Below are 22,123 nucleotides of genomic sequence, written 5' to 3' on the forward strand. Positions count from 1 at the left end.
TTTGCAAATGCACATTTGTTAAATCATCACCCGCTTGGCAAAGTTGAAGTAGCCTGTGATTCTATGATAAATTAACAGGCACCGCATTGATTATATTCAACGCAGAACAAGCTAGTTAACGTATATAAAAAACATGTGTAGTTAACTAGTGATTATGTGAAGATTGATTGTTTTTTTATAAGATAAGTTTAATGCTAGCTAGCAACTTACCTTGGCTCCTTGCAGCCACAAGTTCCTTTTGATGCTGCACTCACGTAACAGGTGGTCAGACTGCCATGCAGTTTCCTCATGGATTGCAATGTAATCGGCCATAATCAGCGTCCAAAAAGGCAGATGAACGATTGTTATGAAAATCGTCCCTAATTAAATGGCCATGCCAATTAATCGGTCGACCTCTAATCCACTAATTAAACATTTTAAGAATATGGCACCACAACAAACCTGCCAAGAGAAGGCCGCCCACCAAAATTCACGGACCAGGCAAGGAGGGCATTAATCAGAGAGGCAACAAAGAGACAAAATATATAACCCTGAAGGAGCTGCAAAGCTCCACAGCGGAGATGGGAGTATCTGTCCATAGAACCACTTTAAGCCGTACACTCCACAGAGCTGGGCTTTACAGAAGAGTGGCCAGAAAAAAAGCCATTGCTTAAATAAATAAATAAGCAAATACATTTGGTGTTCCCCAAAAGGCATATGGGAGACTCCCCAAATATATGGAAGAAGGTACTCTGGTCAGATGAGACTAAAATTGAGCTTTTTGGACATCAAGGAAAACGCTATGTCTGGCTCAAACCCAACACCAACACCCTGAGAATACTATCCAGTGAAGCAGGGTGGTGGCAACATCATGCTGTGGGGATGTTTTTCATTGGCAGGAACTGGGGAACTGGTCAGAGGTCCACCTTCCAGCAGGAGAATGACCCTAAGCATACTGCTAAAGCAACACTCGAGTGGTTTAAGGGGATATATTTACATGTCTTGGAATGGCCTAGTCAAAGCCCAGACCTCAATCCAATTGAGAATCTGTGGTATGACTTAAAGATTGCTGTACACCAGCAGGAACCCATCCAACTTGAAGGAGCTAGAGCAGTTTTTCCTTGAAGAATGGGCAAAAACCCCAGTGGCAAGATGTGCCAAGCTTATAGAGACATTCCCCAAGAGACTTGCAGCTGTATTTGCTGCAAAATGTGGCTCTACAAAGTATTGACTTGGGGGGTGAATAGTTATGCACACTCAAGTTTTCAATTTGTCATCTTTTTCTTGTTTGTTTCACAATAAAAAAATATTTATCATCCTCAAAGTGGTAGGCATGTTGTGTAAATCAAATGACACAAACCCCCCCCAAAATATATTTTAATTCCAGGTTGTAAAGCAACAAAATAGGAAAAATGCCAATGGGGGACAATACTTTCGCAAGGCACTGTATTTGTATAACATAACGCCCGCACTGGAAAGAAATGTGAGCATTTATCTACAGACAACCTTACTTACATAAACATTCAGACCCTTTGCTATGACACTCAAAATTGAGCTCAGGTGCATATTGTTTCCATTGATCATCCTTGAGATGTTTCTACAACTTGATTGGAGTCCACCTGTGGTAAATTCAATTGATTGGACATAATTTGGAAAGGCCCACACCTGCCTATATATGGTCCCACAGTTGACAGTGCATGTCAGAGCAAAAACCACGCCATGAGGTTGAAGGAATTGTCCGTAGAGCTCCGAGACAGGACTGTGTCGAGGCACAGATCTGGGGAAGAGTACCAAAAAATGTCTGCACCATTGCAGGCCCAAGAACACAGCGGCCTCCATCATTCTTAAATGGAAGACATTTGGAACCACCAAGACTCTTCCCAGAGCCGGCCACATGGCCAAGCTAAGCAATCGGGGAGAAGGGCCTTAGTCAGGGAGGTAACCAAGAACCAGATGGTCACTCTGACAGAGCTCCAGAGGTCCTCTGTGGAGATGGGAGAACCTTCCAGAAGGACAACCATCTCTGCAGCACTCCACCAATCAGGCCTTTATGGTTGAGTGGCCAGACGGAAGCCACTCCTCAGTAAGGCACATGACAGCCCTCTTGGAGTTTGCCAAAGGGAACCTAAAGACTCTCAGACCATGCGAAACAAGATTCTCTGGTCTGATGAAACCAAGGTTGAATGCTTTGGCCTGAATGACAAGCGTCACATCTGAAACCTGGCACCATCCCTACGGTGAAGCATGGTGGTGGCAGCATTATGCTGTGGGGATGTTTTTCAGTGGCAAGGACTGGTATTTTTATTTAACCTTTATTTAACTAGGCAAGTCAGTTAAGAACAAATTCTTATTTACAATGACGGCATACCCCGGCCAAACCAGGACGACGCTGGGACAATTGTGCGCTGCCCTATGGGACTCCCAATCACGGCCGGATGTGATACAGCCTGGAATCTAACCAGGCCTGTAGTGACGCCTCTTGTACTGAGATGCAGTGCCTTAGACCACTGCACCACTCGGGATCCCCAGTAGAATAGTCAGGGGGAAAAAAACTATTTGACAATATGTGGCATTGTGTGTAGATTGAGGGCAAAAAAAAACGATTTAATCTAAGGCTGTAACGTAACAAAATGTGTAAAAAGTCAAGGGGTCTGAATAATTTCCGAATGCACTATACAAATACAACACCAGCAAATTAATGGTCATCTTCAAGACAAAAAAAATATTTTGATATTTTATTTGCCCATTCTGGCTGTCACAAAGCACATTTCACCAAATGGTATTACAGTATTTGAATTGTATTTTTAATCTCTGGTTAAAGATCAAGCATTGACATCCGTTTGAGTACTGGATTACTAACGGCCACCCCTAGTCAGATGAGAACTGGTTATCCTTGCAGGAATCGAACCCACAACCTAGGCACTGCCAACTCTTTGCAGGGTAAACAAACAAAGTGTGTGTGTGTGTGTGCACGTGCATCTCAAAGTTCCCTTACCTTTCCCAGGCTCCTCTCCACCTTACGGAAACACTTGTTGAGTGACAGGTTGTGTCTGACGCTGTTCTTCCAGCCGGTGGGGGCCGAGGAGAAGTAAGGGAAGTGCTGTACGATCCAACCATAGATGTCCTTCACTGGCAGGCTCTTACTGGGGCTCTGCTCTATGGCCATGTAGATCAACAGAGAGAATGAGAAGGGAGGCTTGGACTTCAACGAATCCCTCTGTGACAAGGAGGCAGAGGATGAAGAGGGGGGGTTCTGAAGGGCTCCGGTGTTGCCCTCAATGTCAAAGAGGGGGCTGGCACTGTGTTGGGCCCCGGCCTCGCCGGCCCCCCCTAGCGTAAAGTTCTGGAGCAGGTTCTCATGGAGCCAGTTGAGGTTGGTGAGCTCCTCATCCTCAGAGCCCCCGGAACCAACGGAACCCCGGTCCAGACTGGTGGCCAATGGGCTGGCTGCACCGCACACTGCCTCTGGGAGAGTCCCCGCCCCCCCACACAAACCCCTAAGTCCCACCCTTTCCCCCTGCATCCCCGGCGTTTCCGCTTTCTTATCCGGCGACATCCCGATGATTGGACCCATTAAACCAGGGAGGTCTGGAGAAAGAAGAGAAGAAAGGTTTAGAGTTGGTTCCAAAATAACTGACAGAGGGGCTACACAGAGAAAGGGGTTGCATAGGCTAGAACAGTTGGATACTAGTAGCTAGATAAAAACAGGGTTGGTAGCATTGAACTTTCCTTCACACAGTGGCACAATCACAGCAGAGAGCAGCTTTCCCAACACGACTGGAAACATGAAATACATGGATGTGACAATTTGAAATTATGTGCTCTACCAAGCACTCAATGTGTTTTACTAAGGTTGCCCCGAGGGCAGGCAGGGCTACCCTCCCCTCCTTCTTCCCTCTCCTTCACATGCAGGCTGACGTGTAGACTACCCTCCCCTCCTCTCTCACTCTCCAGCCAAGAGCCTTTGATGAGGACCTCTGAAGAGTGAGACAACTCCAATCTCTCCAGCCTGCTCTCCTCTCCGCCCACCTCGTCTGACCAGACGCACCTGCTTGTTAGATGCCAATGAGCATTAAACCATCCCTGTCACGATGAGAGAGAGCTGACAGAGAAAGGATCCTTCCCTCTTACACTGCCTTAAGTAGACAGCGCTCAAATACAGAACTGCCTGCCCTGCAATCATCTAGGAGTCAGGACTACCACTTATCTTGGCACAACCCAACTGATACCGCTTGACTGGAGATTAGAAATACAATATAAACATCATTTAGAATCAAGGTAGGAGACAGCAATAATACTATCTAAAGGGACTTCCAAGATTAGGACTAGAAAATACCAACATTCTGTAGAAATGGGTTTTAAGTCCTGTTTTAAAAGTTCATAATGATGGAGTGGCTTTCAGATGGTCAGGGAGAGCATTCCATAGGTGAGGGGCAAGGGAGCAGAAGGCTCAGTCCCCCAGGGAGACGTGTCTTGGGGACTTGACGCAGTAGGGATTGGCTAGAGCAGTGATAGGAATTAGGTCCCCGATGTAGGTGAGGACTCAATCCATTCAAGCCTTTAAACACTAGGAGGAATTTAAAGTCAATCCTATAGTTAACCGGTAGCCAGTGGAGTTCTGTGGGGGTGGTGTGGGCTGACTTGCTGGTTAGTACTCTGGCAGCACAATTCTGGAGAAGTTGCAGCCTCTTCAGTGATTTTGACTGGAAGGCCCACGAACAGGGCGTTGACGTAATCTTGCAGTTGTTCAGCTGGAGTAAGTTCTCTTTCATCCATGACCTGATGTCATCTAGGCAGCTGCCAAGTTTTGCTTGGGCTGAGAGATGGCATCCAGTTTGGTGTTGATATATCAAGGGTGATACTGGGTGGGAGAACAGTAGACGGGGGTCCTTATTTTTTTAACCTTTTAAAAATGCATTTCTACACAGTTTGACACTACTTACTATGCCTCTCGAGGGGTATATGGGGGGGTATATATGGAGGGGTGTATGACCCCCTCCATATAAAAATATTTATTTTGGGGGGGACGGGGAAAGATTTCTTTGGGGGAAAACAGCAAACTTCCTGCATATACAGTGGCAAGAAGAAGTATGTGAACCCTTTGGAAATACTGGGATTTCTGCATAAATTGGTCATAAAATTTTAGGTCACAACAAGACAAACAGTCTGCTTAAAACGAATAAGACACAAACAATATGTTTTCATGTCTTTATTTAACACATTGTGTAAACATTCACAGTCCAGGGTGGAAAAACTATGTGAACCCTTTAATAACTGGTTTGCCCTCCTTTTGGCAACAATAATAACCAAACGTTTTCTGTAGTTGCGTATCAGACCTGCACAACGGTCAGGAGTAATTTTGGACCATTCACCTTTACAAAACTGTTTCAGTTCAGCAATATTCTTGAAATGCCTGGTGTGAATTGCTCTCCTGAGGTCATGCCACAGCATCTCAAAACAGGTTGAGGTTAGGACTCTGACTGGGACACTCCAGAAGGCATATTTTCTTCTGTTGATGCCATTCTGTTGTCGATTTACTTCTGTGTTTTGGGTCGTTGTCCTGTTGCATCACCCAACTTCTGTTGAGCTTCAAATGGCGGACAGATAGCCTTACATTCTCCTGCAAAATGTCTTGATTAACTTGGAAACTCATTTTTCCGTCAATGATAGCAAGCTGTCCAGGCCCTGAGGCAGCAAAGCAGCCCCAAACCATGATGCTCCCTCCACCATACTTTACAGTTGGGATGAGGTTTTGATGTTGGTGTGCTGTGCCTTTTTTTCTCCACACGATGTTGTTCCTTCCAAACAACTCAACTTTAGTTTAATCTGTCCACAAAATATTTTGCCCATGGGACACAATTCTTGTTTAGTGTTTACATGTCGTAGACTCGTCAACAGAGATGTTAGCATGTTCCAGAGATTTCTGTAAGTCTTTAGCTGACACCTCATTGAGCATTCTGCACTGTGCTCTTGCAGTCATCTTTGCAGGACAGCCACTTCTTGGGAGAGTATCAACAGTGCTGAACTTTCTCCATTTAAAAGACAATTTGTCTTACCGTGGACTGATGAACATCAAGGCTTTTTAGGGATACTTTTGTTACCCTTTCCATCTTTATGCAAGTCAACAATTCTTAATTTTAGGTCTTCTGAGATCTCGTTTGTTCGAGACATGGTTCACATCAGGCAATGCTTCTTGTGCAAGGCAACATCTCCAAACTCATTTCATTGATTGGACTCCAAGTTAGTTGACTCCTGACTCCAATTAGCTTTTGGAGAAGTCAGTAGCCTAGTGGGTTCACATACTTTTTCAACTTACCCTGTGAATGTTTATGTATTCAATAAAGACAAGAAAAACACATTGATTTGTGTTATTAGTATAAGCACACTGTTTATTGTTGCGACTTAGATGCAGAGCAGATCAAATTTGATTAACCAATTTATGCTGAAGTCAAGTAATTCCAACGGGTTCACATACATTTTCTTGCCACTGTGTACACACAGAGATATTATTCAGACCCTTCACTTTTTACACATTTTGTTACGTTACAGCCTTATTCTAAAATGTATGTATTAGTTATTTTCCCCTCAATCTACACACAATACCCCATAATGACAAAACAAAAAAAAACGTAATATCAAATTTACATAAGTACTCAGACCAAAGACGGGTCTGAGGAGCAATTTGGTGATGCAGCTAGCTGCATGTAAGCTGGCAGGGTTTTCTTGAGAGCTCGACGTGATTAGCCATTTCGGCTGGGACCACGGATTGTCCCGGGTTTGTGGTTGTCTCGATCCCTGCTGTTTGTCGTTTTCAATCTTCCCGGTTACCTGCCATGTCTGGAACTGCGAGGAGCTACCATGACAAAGACCAAAGCCGGCGAGAGTACCGTTGAGGACAGTGGTGTTTCTATAACAGGTGAAGGATGTTTTAAAACAAGAAAATAGCATCAAGTGTTTTGTCCAAATTACTGGTGGATTCAACTAATAAAAGAATAGACAACCTGACCAGAGTGGTCCAGGACCTGAATAACAGTTTGCCGTTCTCCCAGGATCAGCTCGATGAGTTGAAACAGGAGAACCGCAAGATGACAGCAATCTGTAAGTCAGTGAAAGTGGACATCAATTATGTGTGGGAATCCATAACAATGACAGATAAATCAACATGATGGACAATCAAGGCGGAACATGGACGGAATTTCATAACCTCCACGAGACCTGGACGGAGTCTGAGGACAAAGTGAGGGAAATTATTTCTGAGAAATTGAAGATGGACCACAGGAAGATTGAGGCAGAGCGCACCCACAGGACTGGAAAACCCAGGTGACAGGCCAAGGCCCATAGTTGTCAAGTTCCAGAGGTTCAAGGACAATGTAGCTGGTCTGGAAAGAGCCAAGAACTTGAGAGGAATGTATATCTTCCTCAATGAGGACTATCCTGAAGTTGTGTGACAGAAGAGGAAAGAAGAAGAGCGCGTGGGGACATTACTTACATCCGCTGTGACGGGCTCATCGTCCAACCTCCCAGAAGCCTATAAGGGATGAGCGAGCCAAGCCTATTGGTTAGCAGCTTCAACCCCGCAGCACACTCACCTATTGATTGTTTGCTCGTTTCAGTATTATGTCTTTCTGATGAGTTCCCAGGAAAGGGCTGAAACAGCCCATATTAATACGTAGTCTTAGAAATCGGGTTAATTAAATCCTTAACTTGCTAACATCAGATAACCTTCATATATTAGCCATTTCTGAGACTCCAATAATTCATTTGATGATACAGCAGTAGCAAAACAAGGCTATAACATCTATAGAAGAGACAGAAATGGTTAAGGGGAGGTGTTGCTGTATAAATTCAGAGCCATATCCTTGTAATGCTTAGAGAAGATCTTATGTCAAGTGTTATTGAAGTGTTGTGGTTGGAGGTTCACTTCGCACATCTAAAGCCTTTTCTTTTGGGGTGTAGCTATAGGCCACCAAGTGCTAACAGTCAGTATCTAAATTATGTGTGGAATGCTTGAAATTGTATGTGATGTAAACAGAGGTCTACTTTCTTGGGGACCTGAATATTGACTGGTTTTCAACAAGTTGTCCGCTCAAGAGGAAGCTTCTTACTGTAAACAGTGCCTGTAAACTGGTTCAAATGATTTAATCAATGTACCAGGGTGTTTACAAACACTACAGGAACAAGATCACCACATGCATTGATCACATTTTTAGTAATACTGAAGAACTTTGTTCTAAAGCTGTATCCTTACCCATTGGATGCAGTGATTACATTATAAGTGGCTATATCCAGGAATGCCAAAGTTATATCCAGGAAAGCCAGCCAACGCTGGGCCTAAAATAGTGTATAAGAAATCATACAAAAGATGTTGCTTTGATTCTTATGTGGATGATATTTGTTGGTCTGGTCTGATTAATGAGGAGCATCCAGACGCAGCACTTGATGCATTTATGAAATTGCTTCTTCAAATGATTGATTAAACATGCAATCTGACTGTTAAGGATCCGTGGGTTAACGAGGAATGGAACAACTATGGTTGAAAGACATGGGGCAAAAGGAGTGGCTAATAAGTCTGGCTGCACATTTGACTGGTTGAAATGATGTGACTAAACTCAACAAAAATAAACCATTATGGAGCTACGGTCAATGGTGGGGGGACCTTTAGAGCACCTTAACATAAAAGTATGGGCAGAAAGACATTCAACTCCATCTTTCATCCAATCAGATGGCTTATTCATCACAAACCATTTCATGTTCATTATTTTAAATGATTACTTCATTAGCAAAGTGGGCAAACTTAAGCAGAAAATTCCAACAATGAACAGTGAGCCATCGTATTCATGCACAAAAAAAACTAATAATGAAAAGAAAAGCATTGCAACTGTGAATTTTGTAAAGTTTGTGTGTGAGAGGTGGAAAAATTGTTATCGATCAATAATGACAAACCTCCGGGCACTGACAACTTCGATGAAAAGCTAATTAGGATGGTAGCTGACTCTGTAGCCACTGCTATCTGTCATATGTTTAAATCTGCGCTTCATGGAAAGGCTTCATCCTCAGGCCTGGAGGGTGGCCAAAGTAATTCCGCTTCCCAAGTGTGGCAAAGCGACCTTTCCTTGTCCTAACAGCAGACCTATCAGCTTGCTGCCAGCTCCTAGCAAACGGTTGTAAAAAATAGTGTTTGACCAAATATGCTATTTCTCTGTAAACAAATTAACAACAGACCTTCGGCATGCTTATAGAGAAGGGCACTCAACATGTACCACACTGACACAAATGACTGACAAAGAAATTGATAATAAGAATATTGTGGGAGCTGTACCGTTAGATTTCCGTGCAGCCTTTAATATTATTGACCATAACCTGTTGTTGAAATAAAATGTGGGTGTTATGGCTTTTCAACCTCTGCCATGTTGTGGATTCAGAGCTATATATCTAATAGAACTCAGGCATTTATTTTCTTCTCTAATGTCAAAATAAGTCAAGTGGGGTGTACCGCAGGGCAGTTCTAGGCTCTCTACTCGTTTCTATTTTTACCAATGAACTCCCACTGGCATTAAACAAACCATGTATGCTGATGATTCAACCATATACGCATCATCAACCACAGCTAATGAAGTCACTGAAACCCTTAAAAGATTTGCAGTCTGTTTTGGAATGGGTGTCCAGTTATAAACAGGTCCTGAAAATCTCAAACTGAAGAGCATTGTATTTGGTACAAATAATTCCCTAAGTTCTAGACCTCCCTCTAGAATCGGCTTCATGTTGCGAAATATGAAGCCGATTCTAGATTTCATTTTGGATTGGAGATGCTTAATGTGGGTCTGGAAGCGGAGTTTACAGTCTAACCAGACACCTAGGTATTTGTAGTTGTCCACATATTTTAAGTCAGAACCGTCCAGAGTAGTGATGCCAAACATACCCTCGTAAAACTGACCATCCTACCGATCCTCGACTTTGGCGATGTAATTTACAAAATAGCCTCCAACACTCTACTCAGCAAATTGGATGCAGTCTATCACAGTGGCATCCATTTTGTCACCAAAGCCCCATATACTACCCACCACTGCGACCTGTACGCTCTCGTTGGCTGGCCCTCGCTTCATTTTCGTCACCAAACCCACTGGCTCCAGGTCATCTACAAGTCTTTGCTAGGTAAAGCCCCGCCTTATCTCAGTTCACTGGTCACCATAGCAGCACCCACCCGCAGCATGCACTCCAGCAGGTATATTTCACTGGTCCCCCCCAAAGCCTCCTTTGGCTGCCTTTCCTCCCAGTTCTCTGCTGCCAATGACTGGAACAAACTGCAAAAATCGCTGGAGTTTTATATTTCCCTCACTAACTTCAAGCACCAGCTGTCAGAGCACCTGTACATAACCCATCTGTAAATAGCCCATCCACCTACCATCTTCTGCACTTCTATCACTCCAGTGTTTAATTGCTATATCATAATTACCTCGCCACTATGGCCTATTTTATTGCCTTATCTCACCTCATTTGCTCACATTGTATATAGACTTATTTTTCTTCTGTATTATTGACTGTGATTATATGTTTGTTTTACTCCATGTGTAACTGTGTCGTTGTATGTGTCGAACTGCTTTGCTTTATCTTGGCCAGGTCGCAATTGCAAATGCGACCCAGCCTACCTGGTTAAATAAAAGGTGAAATACATTTTTTTTGTGTGTGTTTACAATGAATGAACCACAAAACAGCAAAACATTATTTTGTATCGCAACACAATACATTGACTCACACAGTAGCCTAAAGGAGAACACACAGGAAATAGTCTCACAGTACATGGAATTGACTTCCTCCTCTGGAATGTTTGTACACATTCAGTAGCTACTTCATAAGACTAGCGAAAAATATAGGACAATCAAGCAAGAGCACAGAAGGCAGCCAGCAAAGAGACACCCACCCCCCCTCTCTCCTCCTCCCCGCTCACAACAAACTTTAGTCTTTGTCCCATGTCACCATGACAACCCTGCTGCGGTCACTTCAATTAAGGGCACAAATCCTCCCAACGAGAGAAAGTGGGAAAATAAGTAATCCATCTACGCTGGGCTGTGTCTGTCAACTGTAGCCAACAACCAATCAGCATTCAGCTTGAGGAAACCCTACAGTGACCGGGTAGTGTCTGTGGGGAACCACCAAACTTCCCGGTATAGGCTGGGGTGGTGCTGGAGTGATGCTGAGGCTGGGGTGGGTTGTGACTAGACTGGTGCTGGGCTAGGGTGGTCTGGGTTATGTCTGGGCTGAGCCTGATGCTTGGGGTGGGGGTTGAGGGACAGAGGATGGCTGGGCCCATCCTTTCGCCGTCGTTGAAGAGGAATTGGGTCAAGCTCTGCTCTGGACAGAGAAAGCAGGAGAGAGGGGGGAGACGGGAGAGTGAGGGCATAGAGTGGGAGAGAGAGAGTAGGCTCTGGGGACCTGGTGATGAGATGGAGGGAGCAGAAAAGAGGGCAGGGATGTGATGTGCACCAGTATACCCCTCAGCCCTAGACATTCATCTCACATCTCAGAGAGAGAGGATCAGTCTAGGTCTGGAGTTGGGTATTCACTTTCAGGGTTTACAGGGGGGGGTCAGCAACAGGCAACCTCCTGTAGAGATTTTTTTTCAAAGGAAGAGTAAAACATTTGTACATTTGTACATAGCCTAACAACAAGTGTCCTTACAAAGAGAGTGTAGTAGAAAGAAAAGGGTTGAGAGAGCGAGCCAGCCAGCAACAGAGAGAGAGCGAGCAAGCTAGAGAGCGAGCCAGCCAGCCAGCCAGAGAGCGAGCCAGCCAGAGAGCGAGCCAGCCAGAGAGCGAGCCAGCCAGCCAGCCAGAGAACGAGCCAGCCAGCCAGCCAGAGAGCGAGCCAGCCAGCCAGCCAGAGAACGAGCCAGCCAGCCAGCCAGAGAACGAGCCAGCCAGCCAGCCAGAGAACGAACCAGCCAGCCAGCCAGAGAACGAACCAGCCAGCCAGCCAGAGAACGAGCCAGCCAGCCAGCCAGCCAGAGAACGAGCCAGCCAGCCAGAGAACGAGCCAGCCAGCCAGCCAGAGAACGAGCCAGCCAGCCAGAGAACGAGCCAGCCAGCCAGCCAGCCAGAGAACGAGCCAGCCAGCCAGCCAGCCAGAGAACGAGTCAGCCAGCCAGCCAGCCAGAGAACGAGCCAGCCAGCCAGCCAGCCAGAGAACGAGCCAGCTAGCCAGAGAACGAGCCAGCCAGCCAGAGAACGAGCCAGCCAGCCAGAGAACGAGACAGCCAGCCAGAGAACGAGACAGCCAGCCAGAGAGTGCCGGCCAGAGCCAGAGCGCACCGGCCAGAGCGAGACGGAGCTCCAGAGAGAGACGGAGCGCCAGAGAGAGACGGAGCGCCAGAGAGAGACGGAGCGCCAGAGAGAGACGGAGCGCCAGAGAGAGACGGAGCGCCAGAGAGAGACGGAGCGCCAGTGAGAGACGGAGCGCCAGTGAGAGACGGAGCGCCAGTGAGAGACGGAGCGCCAGTGAGAGACGGAGCGCCAGAGAGAGACGGAGCTCCAGAGAGAGACGGAGCTCCAGAGAGAGACGGAGCTCCAGTGAGAGACGGAGCGCCAGAGAGAGACGGAGCTCCAGAGAGAGACGGAGCTCCAGAGAGAGACGGAGCTCCAGAGAGAGACGGAGCTCCAGAGAGAGACGGAGCTCCAGAGAGAGACGGAGCTCCAGAGAGAGACGGAGCTCCAGAGAGAGACGGAGCTCCAGAGAGAGACGGAGCTCCAGAGAGAGACGGAGCTCCAGAGAGAGACGGAGCTCCAGAGAGAGACGGAGCTCCAGAGAGAGACGGAGCTCCAGTGAGAGACGGAGCTCCAGTGAGAGACGGAGCTCCAGAGAGAGACGGAGCTCCAGAGAGAGACGGAGCGCCAGTGAGAGACGGAGCTCCAGAGAGAGACGGAGCTCCAGAGAGAGACGGAGCTCCAGAGAGAGACGGAGCTCCAGAGAGAGACGGAGCTCCAGAGAGAGACGGAGCGCCAGTGAGAGACGGAGCGCCAGAGAGAGACGGAAGTGTTTCCTCTATATTATATATATATTCATTGCCACCACTCCGGGGAAAAAAAATCCATCATATGTATTTATTATTTTGGGGATGGTCAAATATTCAGTGTAAACTTAAAGGACTAAAATCTGAAAAGTATATAGCTCTATCTTTAAATAAGAAAACTAACAATCAACAAAAATACATTGAACTTAAATCTAACCGCATGATGTAAAGTGTTGATCCCATGTTTCACTTCTAATGCAGTTCTTCTAGCTGGCTGATGAGGCATATCTGCTGCTGCTACTCAACAATTAGAACCACTCTGTTGTATGATGTGGAGGTCTGGGACAACAGGCCGGGTGGTCATTAACCTCAATTAGTAGCACAAAGACCCTCCTCCCCCTCTCTGCTGCACCACGCCCCCAACATCCTTCAGGTAAAACCCCACCAGCCACATTTAAATATCAACAGTCTTTTTTTATGTGCATGGTGTTCTAGTGGGTATGTACATATACTGAACAAAAATATAAAATGCAACAGGCAACCATTTCAAAGAATTCACTGAGTTACAGTTCAATTGAAATAAATCCATTCGGCCCTAATCTATGGAATTCACATGAGGTTGTGGCGGTGGATGAATGGCACGACAATGGGCCTCCGGATCTCATCACAGTATCTCTGTGCATTCAAATTTCCATCAATAAAATGTAATTGTGTTCGTTGTCCTTAGCTTATGCCTGCCCATACCATAACCCAACCGCCACCATGGGGCATTGTTCACAACATGAACATCAACAAGCCGCGGTTATATTTTTGTTTATTTGTGTATAGTGCATTCAGAAAGTATTAGACCTCTTGACTTTCACATTACAACCTAGTTATAAAATTGACTAAACACATTTTTTACTGATCAATCTTCACACAATACCTCAAAATGACAAAGTGAAAACATGTTTTTAGAAATACCTTATTTACATTAAGTATTCAGACCCTTTCCTATGAGACACGAAATTGAGTTCAGATGCATCCTGTTTCTATTAATCATCCTTGAGATGTTTTTCAACTTGATGAGCCCACCTGTGGTAAACTCAATTGATTGGACATGATTTGGAAAGGCACACACCTGTCTATATATGGTTCCACAGTTGACAGTGCATGTCAGTGCAAAAACCAAGCCATGAGGTGGAAGGAATTGTCCGTAGAGCTCCGAGACAGGATTGTGTCGAGGCACAGATCTGAGGAATGGTACCAAAACATTTCTGCAGCATTGAAGGTCACCAAGAACACAGTAGCCTCCATCATTCTTAAATGGACAAAGTTTGGAACCCCAAGACTCTTCCTAGAGCTGGCCAGCCAGCCAAACTGAGCAATCAGGGAGAAGGGCTTTGGTCAGGGAGGTGACCAAGAACCAGATGGTCACTCCGACCGAGCCCCTCTGTGGAGATGGGAGAATCTTCCAGAAGGACAACCATCTCTGCAGCACTCCACCAATCAGGCCTTTATGGTAGAGTGGCCAGAAGGAAGCCGCCACTCAGCCAACATAAAAATCAGATTCTCTGGTCTGATGAAACCAAGATTGAACTCTTTGGCCTGAATTCCAAATGTCACATCTGGAGGAAACCTGTCACCACCCCTACGGTGAAGCGTGGTGGTGGCGGCAGCATCATGTTGTGGGGATGTTTGTCAGCAGCAGGGACTGGGAGACCAGTCAGGATCGAGGGAAAGATGAACGAAGCAAAGCACAGAGAGATTCTGGATGAAAACCTGCTCAGAGTGCTCAGGACCTCAAACTGAGGCAAAGGTTCATGTTTCAACAGGACAACGACTCAAAGCACACAGCCAAGACAACGCAGGAGTGGCTTTGGGACAAGTCTCTGAATGTCCTTGAGTGGCCCAGCCAGAGCCCGGACTTGAACCCGATCGAACATCTCTGGAGAGACCTGAAAATAGCTGTGCAGCGACGGTCCCCATCCAACCTGACAGAGCTTGAGAAGATCTACAGAGAATGGAAGAAACTCCAAATACAGGTGTGCCATGCTTGTTGCATCAAATCCAAGACTTGAGTCTGTAGTTGCTGCCAAATGTGCTTCAAAGTAACGAGTAAAATGTTTGAAGACTTATGTAAATGTGATTCAGATTTCTATTTATTTCTAAATTTGCAAAAACCTGTTTTTGCTTTATCATTATGGGGTAGTGTGTGTAGATTGATGAGGGGGGGGGCGGATTTTATCCATTTTAGAATATGGCTTTAACCTAAATTGTGGAAAAAGTGAAGGGGTCAGAATACTTTCTGAATGCAGTGTGTGTGTTATTTATGCTAGATAAAACAGACCAAAACACCAGCTGAAGGGAACCCATCCCAAGATCACAAAGGAAGTGCTCTTAGCTGATTATCACATTCCCGCTGCGTAGTGAATTATCATCGCTGTTATGAGTATCATTATCCTTGCTCTTATCAAAAGGCATCAAAGCGGGATGCGGCAAGGTGATCGAGGGGTCCGCTAGCTGGTTAATGGGCCACGTGTGAGTGAGTGAGAGCTAATGAGAGATATTAGCTTGTTGACTTCTCAGTGCTAAGCAAATTGCTACCGAAGCTGGCCCGGATGGTAGCCTATCGGTTCACCTGCAAGTTAAAACTACCACCCTCTCCATCGGGCCAGCCCCTCCATTATAAATGTGCTAACAGACAGACAAAAGACAGGTGCAGAGGCATATTAGGCTAATTTCCCTTTGAAACTTTATCCTACTAATGCACTGATTTAAAAAGACAAAAGAACATACAGCGGCATTAGGTTTGTGGTGACTTAATGACTCTTTAGATATGTACAGAAAAATGTGATGGCATTAGTGGGTACAGTCGAAGCAGTGGTTTTCTTAGCTTTGGTGCCTTTAAACACCACCCAGGTTATGGAGCGATTTCCTCAGTGACAACAGAAGAGGAGACTGGCTTCTGCTCCATCTCCCGATCTGCAGTGGTTGCCGTGGCAGCAGGGCCTAGCTGTAAAGGGAAGTGATTGTGCTGTACTCTATGGCGGAGCGAGGCATGAGGAGAAAGGCTAATGTGGAGAAATCAATACACGCTCCGCGCAAGGTGCTGAGGCCAGCATTCTCCTCAAACCTCACTCACAAAGACGAGGATACACTGACAGAGAAAGAGAGACATCAGCCCAGCTGTCAGAAAAAAAGTAATTATTTGAGAATGCAGTAAAAGCATGAGAGCCTCCCTTAAAACAATTTAAATGACCCCCACACTACAATTCAAATGTTGCATTGAAATCTAAACATGCCATTTTGAGTTGATAGAAGTGGATAAAGGCTAAGACACACTGTACCAAAACGATTGACTCAAACCTCTAACACCTCTGTAATAGATACTGTGTGTCACAATACTGAAGCACACATTATGACAAAAGGTTGGTTAGATTTCAGCTGATACTTGTTAGAGTGGGGGTTACATTACAACCTGGTCTGTGTAGTGTGTGTCTTACTCTGTTGGTCAAACTGGTTTGTGTGTCTCTAGTCTGTCGGAGTGCAGTAGACCGGCAAGTCCACTGATGAGAGGTCAGAGATGCTACAGTATTCCTCATTGAGGTTGAATATTTTCTGACACTGCGAAATGGATGGGGTTGAATGTGTGCAAGAGGTGAAAGCAAACAGAGTTGAGTTGAAACAAAGACGTTAGATTCAGCCTCGCTTTCTCCTCATACAAAGGAGCGGTTGTTTTTGCTCTGGCGACATTTCACAAGCCCAACAGTATTCTAAACAGAGAACTGAGCAAGGGGGAAACGCCTCAGGCCTGGTGAGGAAGTTCATTTACAAAGACAGACCAACTCACACAGAGCAACTCACAGAGAGACACCTCTATGGGACTGTGGACTTGACCAGTGACAGGAGTGGAGGTTAGGTGGAGTTCCCTACAAAAGCTCTATGCGTGTGCGTCTACAGAATGTACCCATTACCACAGCATGCACTGTCAGACAAACAGTACCCACATGTGAAGCATATGGGGAAATACAAACAGAGTTGAGGATGAGAACAAAATGACAGAACAAGGATGAGCACCAGAGAATGCCAAGAGTGTGCAAAGCGGTCATCAAGGCAAAGGGTGGCAACTTTGAAGAATCTAAATATATTTAGATTTAACACTTTTTTGGTTACTACATGATTCCATGTGTTATTTCATCATTTTGATGTCATTATTATTACACAATGTAGAATATAAGTAAAAAATAAAGAAAAACCCTGGAATGAGTAGGACTGGTACTGAGAGATATATATATATATATATATACACACACACACACACAGCTCAAAAAAATAAAGGGAACACTTAAACAACAATGTAACTCCAAGTCAATCACACTTCTGTGAAATCAAACTGTCCACTTAGGAAGCAACACTGACAATAAATTTCACATGCTGTTGTGCAAATGGAATAGACAACAGGTGGAAATTATAGGCAATTAGCAAGACACCCCCAATAAAGGAGTGGTTCTGCAGGTGGGGACCACAGACCACTTCTCAGTTCCTATGCTTCCTGGCTGATGTTTTGGTCACTTTTGAATGCTGGCGGTGCTTTCACTCTAGTGGTAGCATGAGACGGAGTCTACAACCCACACAAGTGGCTCAGGTAGTACAACTCATCCAGGATGGCACATCAATGAGAGATGTGGCAAGAAGGTTTGCTGTGTCTGTCAGCTTAGTGTCCAGAGCATGAAGGCGCTACCAGGAGACAAGCCAGTACATCAGGAGACGTGGAGGAGGCCGTAGGAGGGCAACAACCCAGCAGCAGGACCGATACCTCTGGCTTTGTGCAAGGAGCAGGAGGAGCACTGCCAGAGCCCTGCAAAATGACCTCCAGCAGGCCACAAATGTGCATGTGTCTGCTCAAACGGTCAGAAACAGACTCCATGAGGGTGGTATGAGGGCCCGACGTTTTTAATTTGCCAGAGAACACCAAGATTAGCAAATTCGCCACTGGCGCCCTGTGCTCTCCACAGATTAAAGCAGGTTCACACTGAGCACGTGACAGGCGTGACAGTCTGGAGACGCCGTGGAGAACGTTCTGCTGCCTGCAACATCCTCCAGCATGACCGGTTTGTCGGTGGGTCAGTCATGGTGTGGGGTGGCATTTCTTTAGGGCCGCACAGCCCTCCATGTGCTCGCCAGAGGTAGCCTGACTACCATTAGGTACCGAGATGAGATCCTCAGACCCCTTGTGAGACCATATGCTGGTGCGGTCGGCCCTGGGTTCCTCCTAATGCAAGACAATGCTAGACCTCATGTGGCTGGAGTGTGTCAGCAGTTCCTGCAAGAGGAAGGCATTGATGCTATGGACTGGCCCGCCCGTTCCCCAGACCTGAATCCAATTGAGCACATCTGGGACATCATGTCTCGCTCCATCCACCAACGCCACGTTGCACCAGACTGTCCAGGAGTTGGCGGATGCTTTAGTCCAGGTCTGGGAGGAGATCCCTCAGGAGACCATCCGCCACCTCATCAGGAGCATGCCCAGGCGTTGTAGGGAGGTCATACAGGCACGTGGAGGCCACACACAATACTGAGCCTCATTTTGACTTGTTTAAGGACATTACATCAAAGTTGGATCAGCCTGTAGTGTGGTTTTCCACTTTAATTTTGAGTGTGACTCCAAATCCAGACCTCCATGGGTTGATAAATTTGATTTCCATTGATAATTTTTGTGTGATTTTGTTGTCAGCACATTCAACTATGTAAAGAAAAAAGTATTTAATAAGAATATTTCATTCATTCAGATCTAGGGTGTTATTTTAGCGTTCCCTTAATTTTTTTGAGCAGTGTATATATAGCGCGAGTCCAATAGGGAAGGTATGTGGTGAGGACAAACACGGTCCTTTAGCTCAGATACTAGTGGAGAGAGTGAGATGGATAGCCTAACCTAGGCCTCCCCAGTGGTGCAGCGGTCTAAGGTACTGCATCTACAGACCCGGGTTTGATCCCGGGATGTATCACAACAGGCCATGGTCGGCATTGGTCGGCGCACAACTGGCCCAGGGTCATCCGGGTTAGGGGAGGGTTTACTTGGCTCATCGCTCTCTAGCGACTCCTTGTGGCAGGCCGGGCACTTGCAGGCTGACATCGGTCTGTGTTTCCTCTGACGCATTGGTGTGGCTGGCCTCCGGGTTAAGTGGGTGCGGTTTGGAGGGTCACGTTTCGGAGGATGCACGACTCGACCTTCGCCTCCCGAGCCAGTTAGGGAGTTGCAGCGATGAGACAAGATCGAAATTGGGGAGAAAGGGGGGGGGTCAAATAAAAAATATAAATTAATAAAGTAGGCTAAACTAAAGGGTTGCAGTGGAATGTGGATCTCCATTTGTCTACCGATTGTTCAGAGCACTGTTGATGTCTGACTGCTGACATTTTCATGTGATTCTACATGTAAAAATCACATCTAGCATGGCATGTGTTGTTGTCTATCCCCACCACCTGGGGACGGCCCGTCAGGAAGTCCAGGATCCAGTTGCAGAGGGAGGTGTTTAGTCCCAAGGTCCTGAGCTTAGTGATAAGCTAGGAGGAAAGGGATCGTCGACGCGTGGGAAACAGGGGGTTAACTGCCTTGCTCAGGGGCAGACAACAGATTTTTACCTTGTCAGCTTGGAAGGCACTATACTGTTGAACGCTGAGCTGTAGTCTGAACAGCATTCTCACGTAGGTGTTCCTTTTGTCCAGGTGGGAAAGGGCAGTGTTGAGTGCAATAGAGATTACGTCATCTGTGGATCTGTTAGGGTAGTATGCAAGTTGGAGTGGGTCCAGGGTGTCTGGGATGATGGTGTTGATGTGAGCCATGAGCCATGACCAGCATTTCAAAGCAATTCATGGCTACAGATGAGTGTTTTACGGGGCAATAGTCATTTAGACAGGTTACCTTGGCGTTCTTGGGCACAGGGACTATGGTGGTCTGCTTGAAACATTTACATATTACAGACTGGGTCAGGGAGAGGTTGAAAATGTCAGTCAAGACACTTGCCAGCTCTGGCCTTCCAAAGTACAACTCAGACTATCAGTGTTCAGCGATGGCTCACTCTTAAGGGTCATGTGATTTAGAGTTCAGTCAGTTGGTGTGCAAACATTGCCCCAGCTAACACAGAGCTACGTGGCAGAACACTCACAAGCTGCAGAATCATGTATTAAAAGGGTAGTACTACGCAACTTTCGGAACAAATTAAAATGCATGTGCTCATTCCAGAAGATGTGGGTGAAATGTGTGGAGAATTTCAGCAACGCTTGTTAATACTAGTCTATTCAAATCAATGACGTAACAGAATAATTATTTCATAATCTAGAAACCCTTTCGTCTCAGCTTTTTTCTTGACATTTATTACATTGCAACCTCTTGACACCAATGTGAGTCGTTGTGCATTCTTTGAACATAGGCCTACACCATTATAAACTCGGTTAAGCTATGAAAGAAACAGGATTTTTGGTGCAGGTACAGCCAACTAGCACATAAATATTACGATAGTCAATATTATACAGTACAATATCACGGTATGTAACTATCAATTTTTCCTCCACCACTAGTAAAGTCACACTAGTCTTAAATAGACAGGATCAGAGAAGCTTTCAGAAGGTACACAACGTCTGGTCCGTGGCTCTGAGCAGTGTGTGTGTGTGTGTCAGGAGATGAAATATGTGAGCAGCTGCAGTCATTAAAAGCAGTAACCTCCAAACAAAGGCCAGATCATATCAGCAGACAGACAAGAGCCTTGATGGGTTGATAGAGGAGGCAGCGGCAACAGACAAATTGGCTGCTTCAGTGGGATAAACCAGAAACCACCAGATATGGCCGGAGAAGAGGAGAGCTTACTAACCCAAAGGGGACAACTCTCAGAGAAGACAAGAAGGAGATATGGTCCTGACATGAATCAGGAAGACTAAAATAAAGAACCAAGACAGCACACCGCTGTTGTTTTTCTGCTCTTCTTTCACTTCCTTTAAAGGTGCAATATGTAACTTTTTGGGCTAACTGACCAAATTCACATAGAAATGTGAGTTAGACAGTAGATCTGTCTCTCTCATTGAAAGCAGGTCTAAGAAGCGTTAGTTAGATCTGTTCTATACATGCTGTTTCTATGCTTCCCGTTCTTAGTTTTGTTTGTGTCATACTTTCAGTTTTGTACACCAGCTTCAAAAAGCTTAAAATACAATATTTTTGGTTATTTAAAAGATACTTCACAGCAGATTAGATACAAGGGACAATGATTCTCTATACTTCTTTTGTCACAAACTGAAATTTGGCGAACTATTATAATTTTGCGACCAGGAAATAGTGGTGCGATTTCCACATACTGCACCTTTAAATCACACAGCCTGAGTTAAATACAGGTTGAATTGTTTCACTTTTTCATGCAACACTGAGGTGGTGTCTACACTTACATGGGACTTATGCTATCCTAATATAAAGATCACATTGAAAAGACGGGTCTAGGCGCACAAGTCGCTTGATGGTCCGATTGTGGTCAGATCTGGCTGACATATCAGGGGGTAGTCAGGGATGCATCGTGTGCGGATTTCTCCTCAGTCTGAACGCAATCAGGCTACCAAAGGCACATACAGTGGGTGAAATCATCAGCACTTTTCCCACAATTCTCCAGAGGCATAATAATGTTGGAGGAAATTCATTCCCAGCATGTGAGGAACGTGTGTGCTGGCCTCATAAATGCTAGCAAGCTGATTAATATTTAGAAATCCAAGAGTTAAGCTAACCCATTTGCAATCCCTTTAACATTGCCTGCTAGTTTGCGGACTGGCCAATTCCATTTGAATACAGCCCGGGAAAAGGTCATCTGGACACACTGTGGACACATTTACATGCAGTTGCAGATGCATGACGCACTGGGTATTCCATGATCAAAACTCTAAGATCAGAATACTAAAGCTACATGAACGGTTAAGTCTAGACGGCCTGAGAAACAGTAAACAGAGTGGTGAACATCTTGCTACTGTGTCTGTCCATGAAAACCAGTCATCTGTGCCTTCATGTGATTGAGTGTGTCTTAGTAATCTTTCTTCCACTGAAGACTAATTGATGTGTATAAACAGTTGAATTCAGAAGTTTACATATACCTTAACCAACTACATTTAAACCCAGTTTCACAATTCCTG

General features: G+C 45.5%; 1 protein-coding gene across 3 annotated transcripts in view; it reads right to left on the bottom strand.

Moving 5' to 3' along the window:
• The window catches only part of LOC110503011 (forkhead box protein N2), a 43,847-nt gene that overhangs the window by 11,220 nt on the left and 10,504 nt on the right, over window positions 1-22,123 (bottom strand). For all 3 annotated transcript variants that reach the window (XM_036960876.1, XM_021581375.2, XM_036960875.1), the window contains one exon: window positions 2,975-3,567. In XM_036960876.1, coding sequence (XP_036816771.1) covers window positions 2,975-3,553 — 579 coding nt within the window. In that variant the 5' untranslated portion in view covers window positions 3,554-3,567. The remainder of the gene's footprint in view (window positions 1-2,974; window positions 3,568-22,123) is intronic.

This window comes from Oncorhynchus mykiss, chromosome 23, assembly GCF_013265735.2.
Source record: "Oncorhynchus mykiss isolate Arlee chromosome 23, USDA_OmykA_1.1, whole genome shotgun sequence".
Lineage (NCBI taxonomy): Eukaryota > Metazoa > Chordata > Actinopteri > Salmoniformes > Salmonidae > Oncorhynchus > Oncorhynchus mykiss.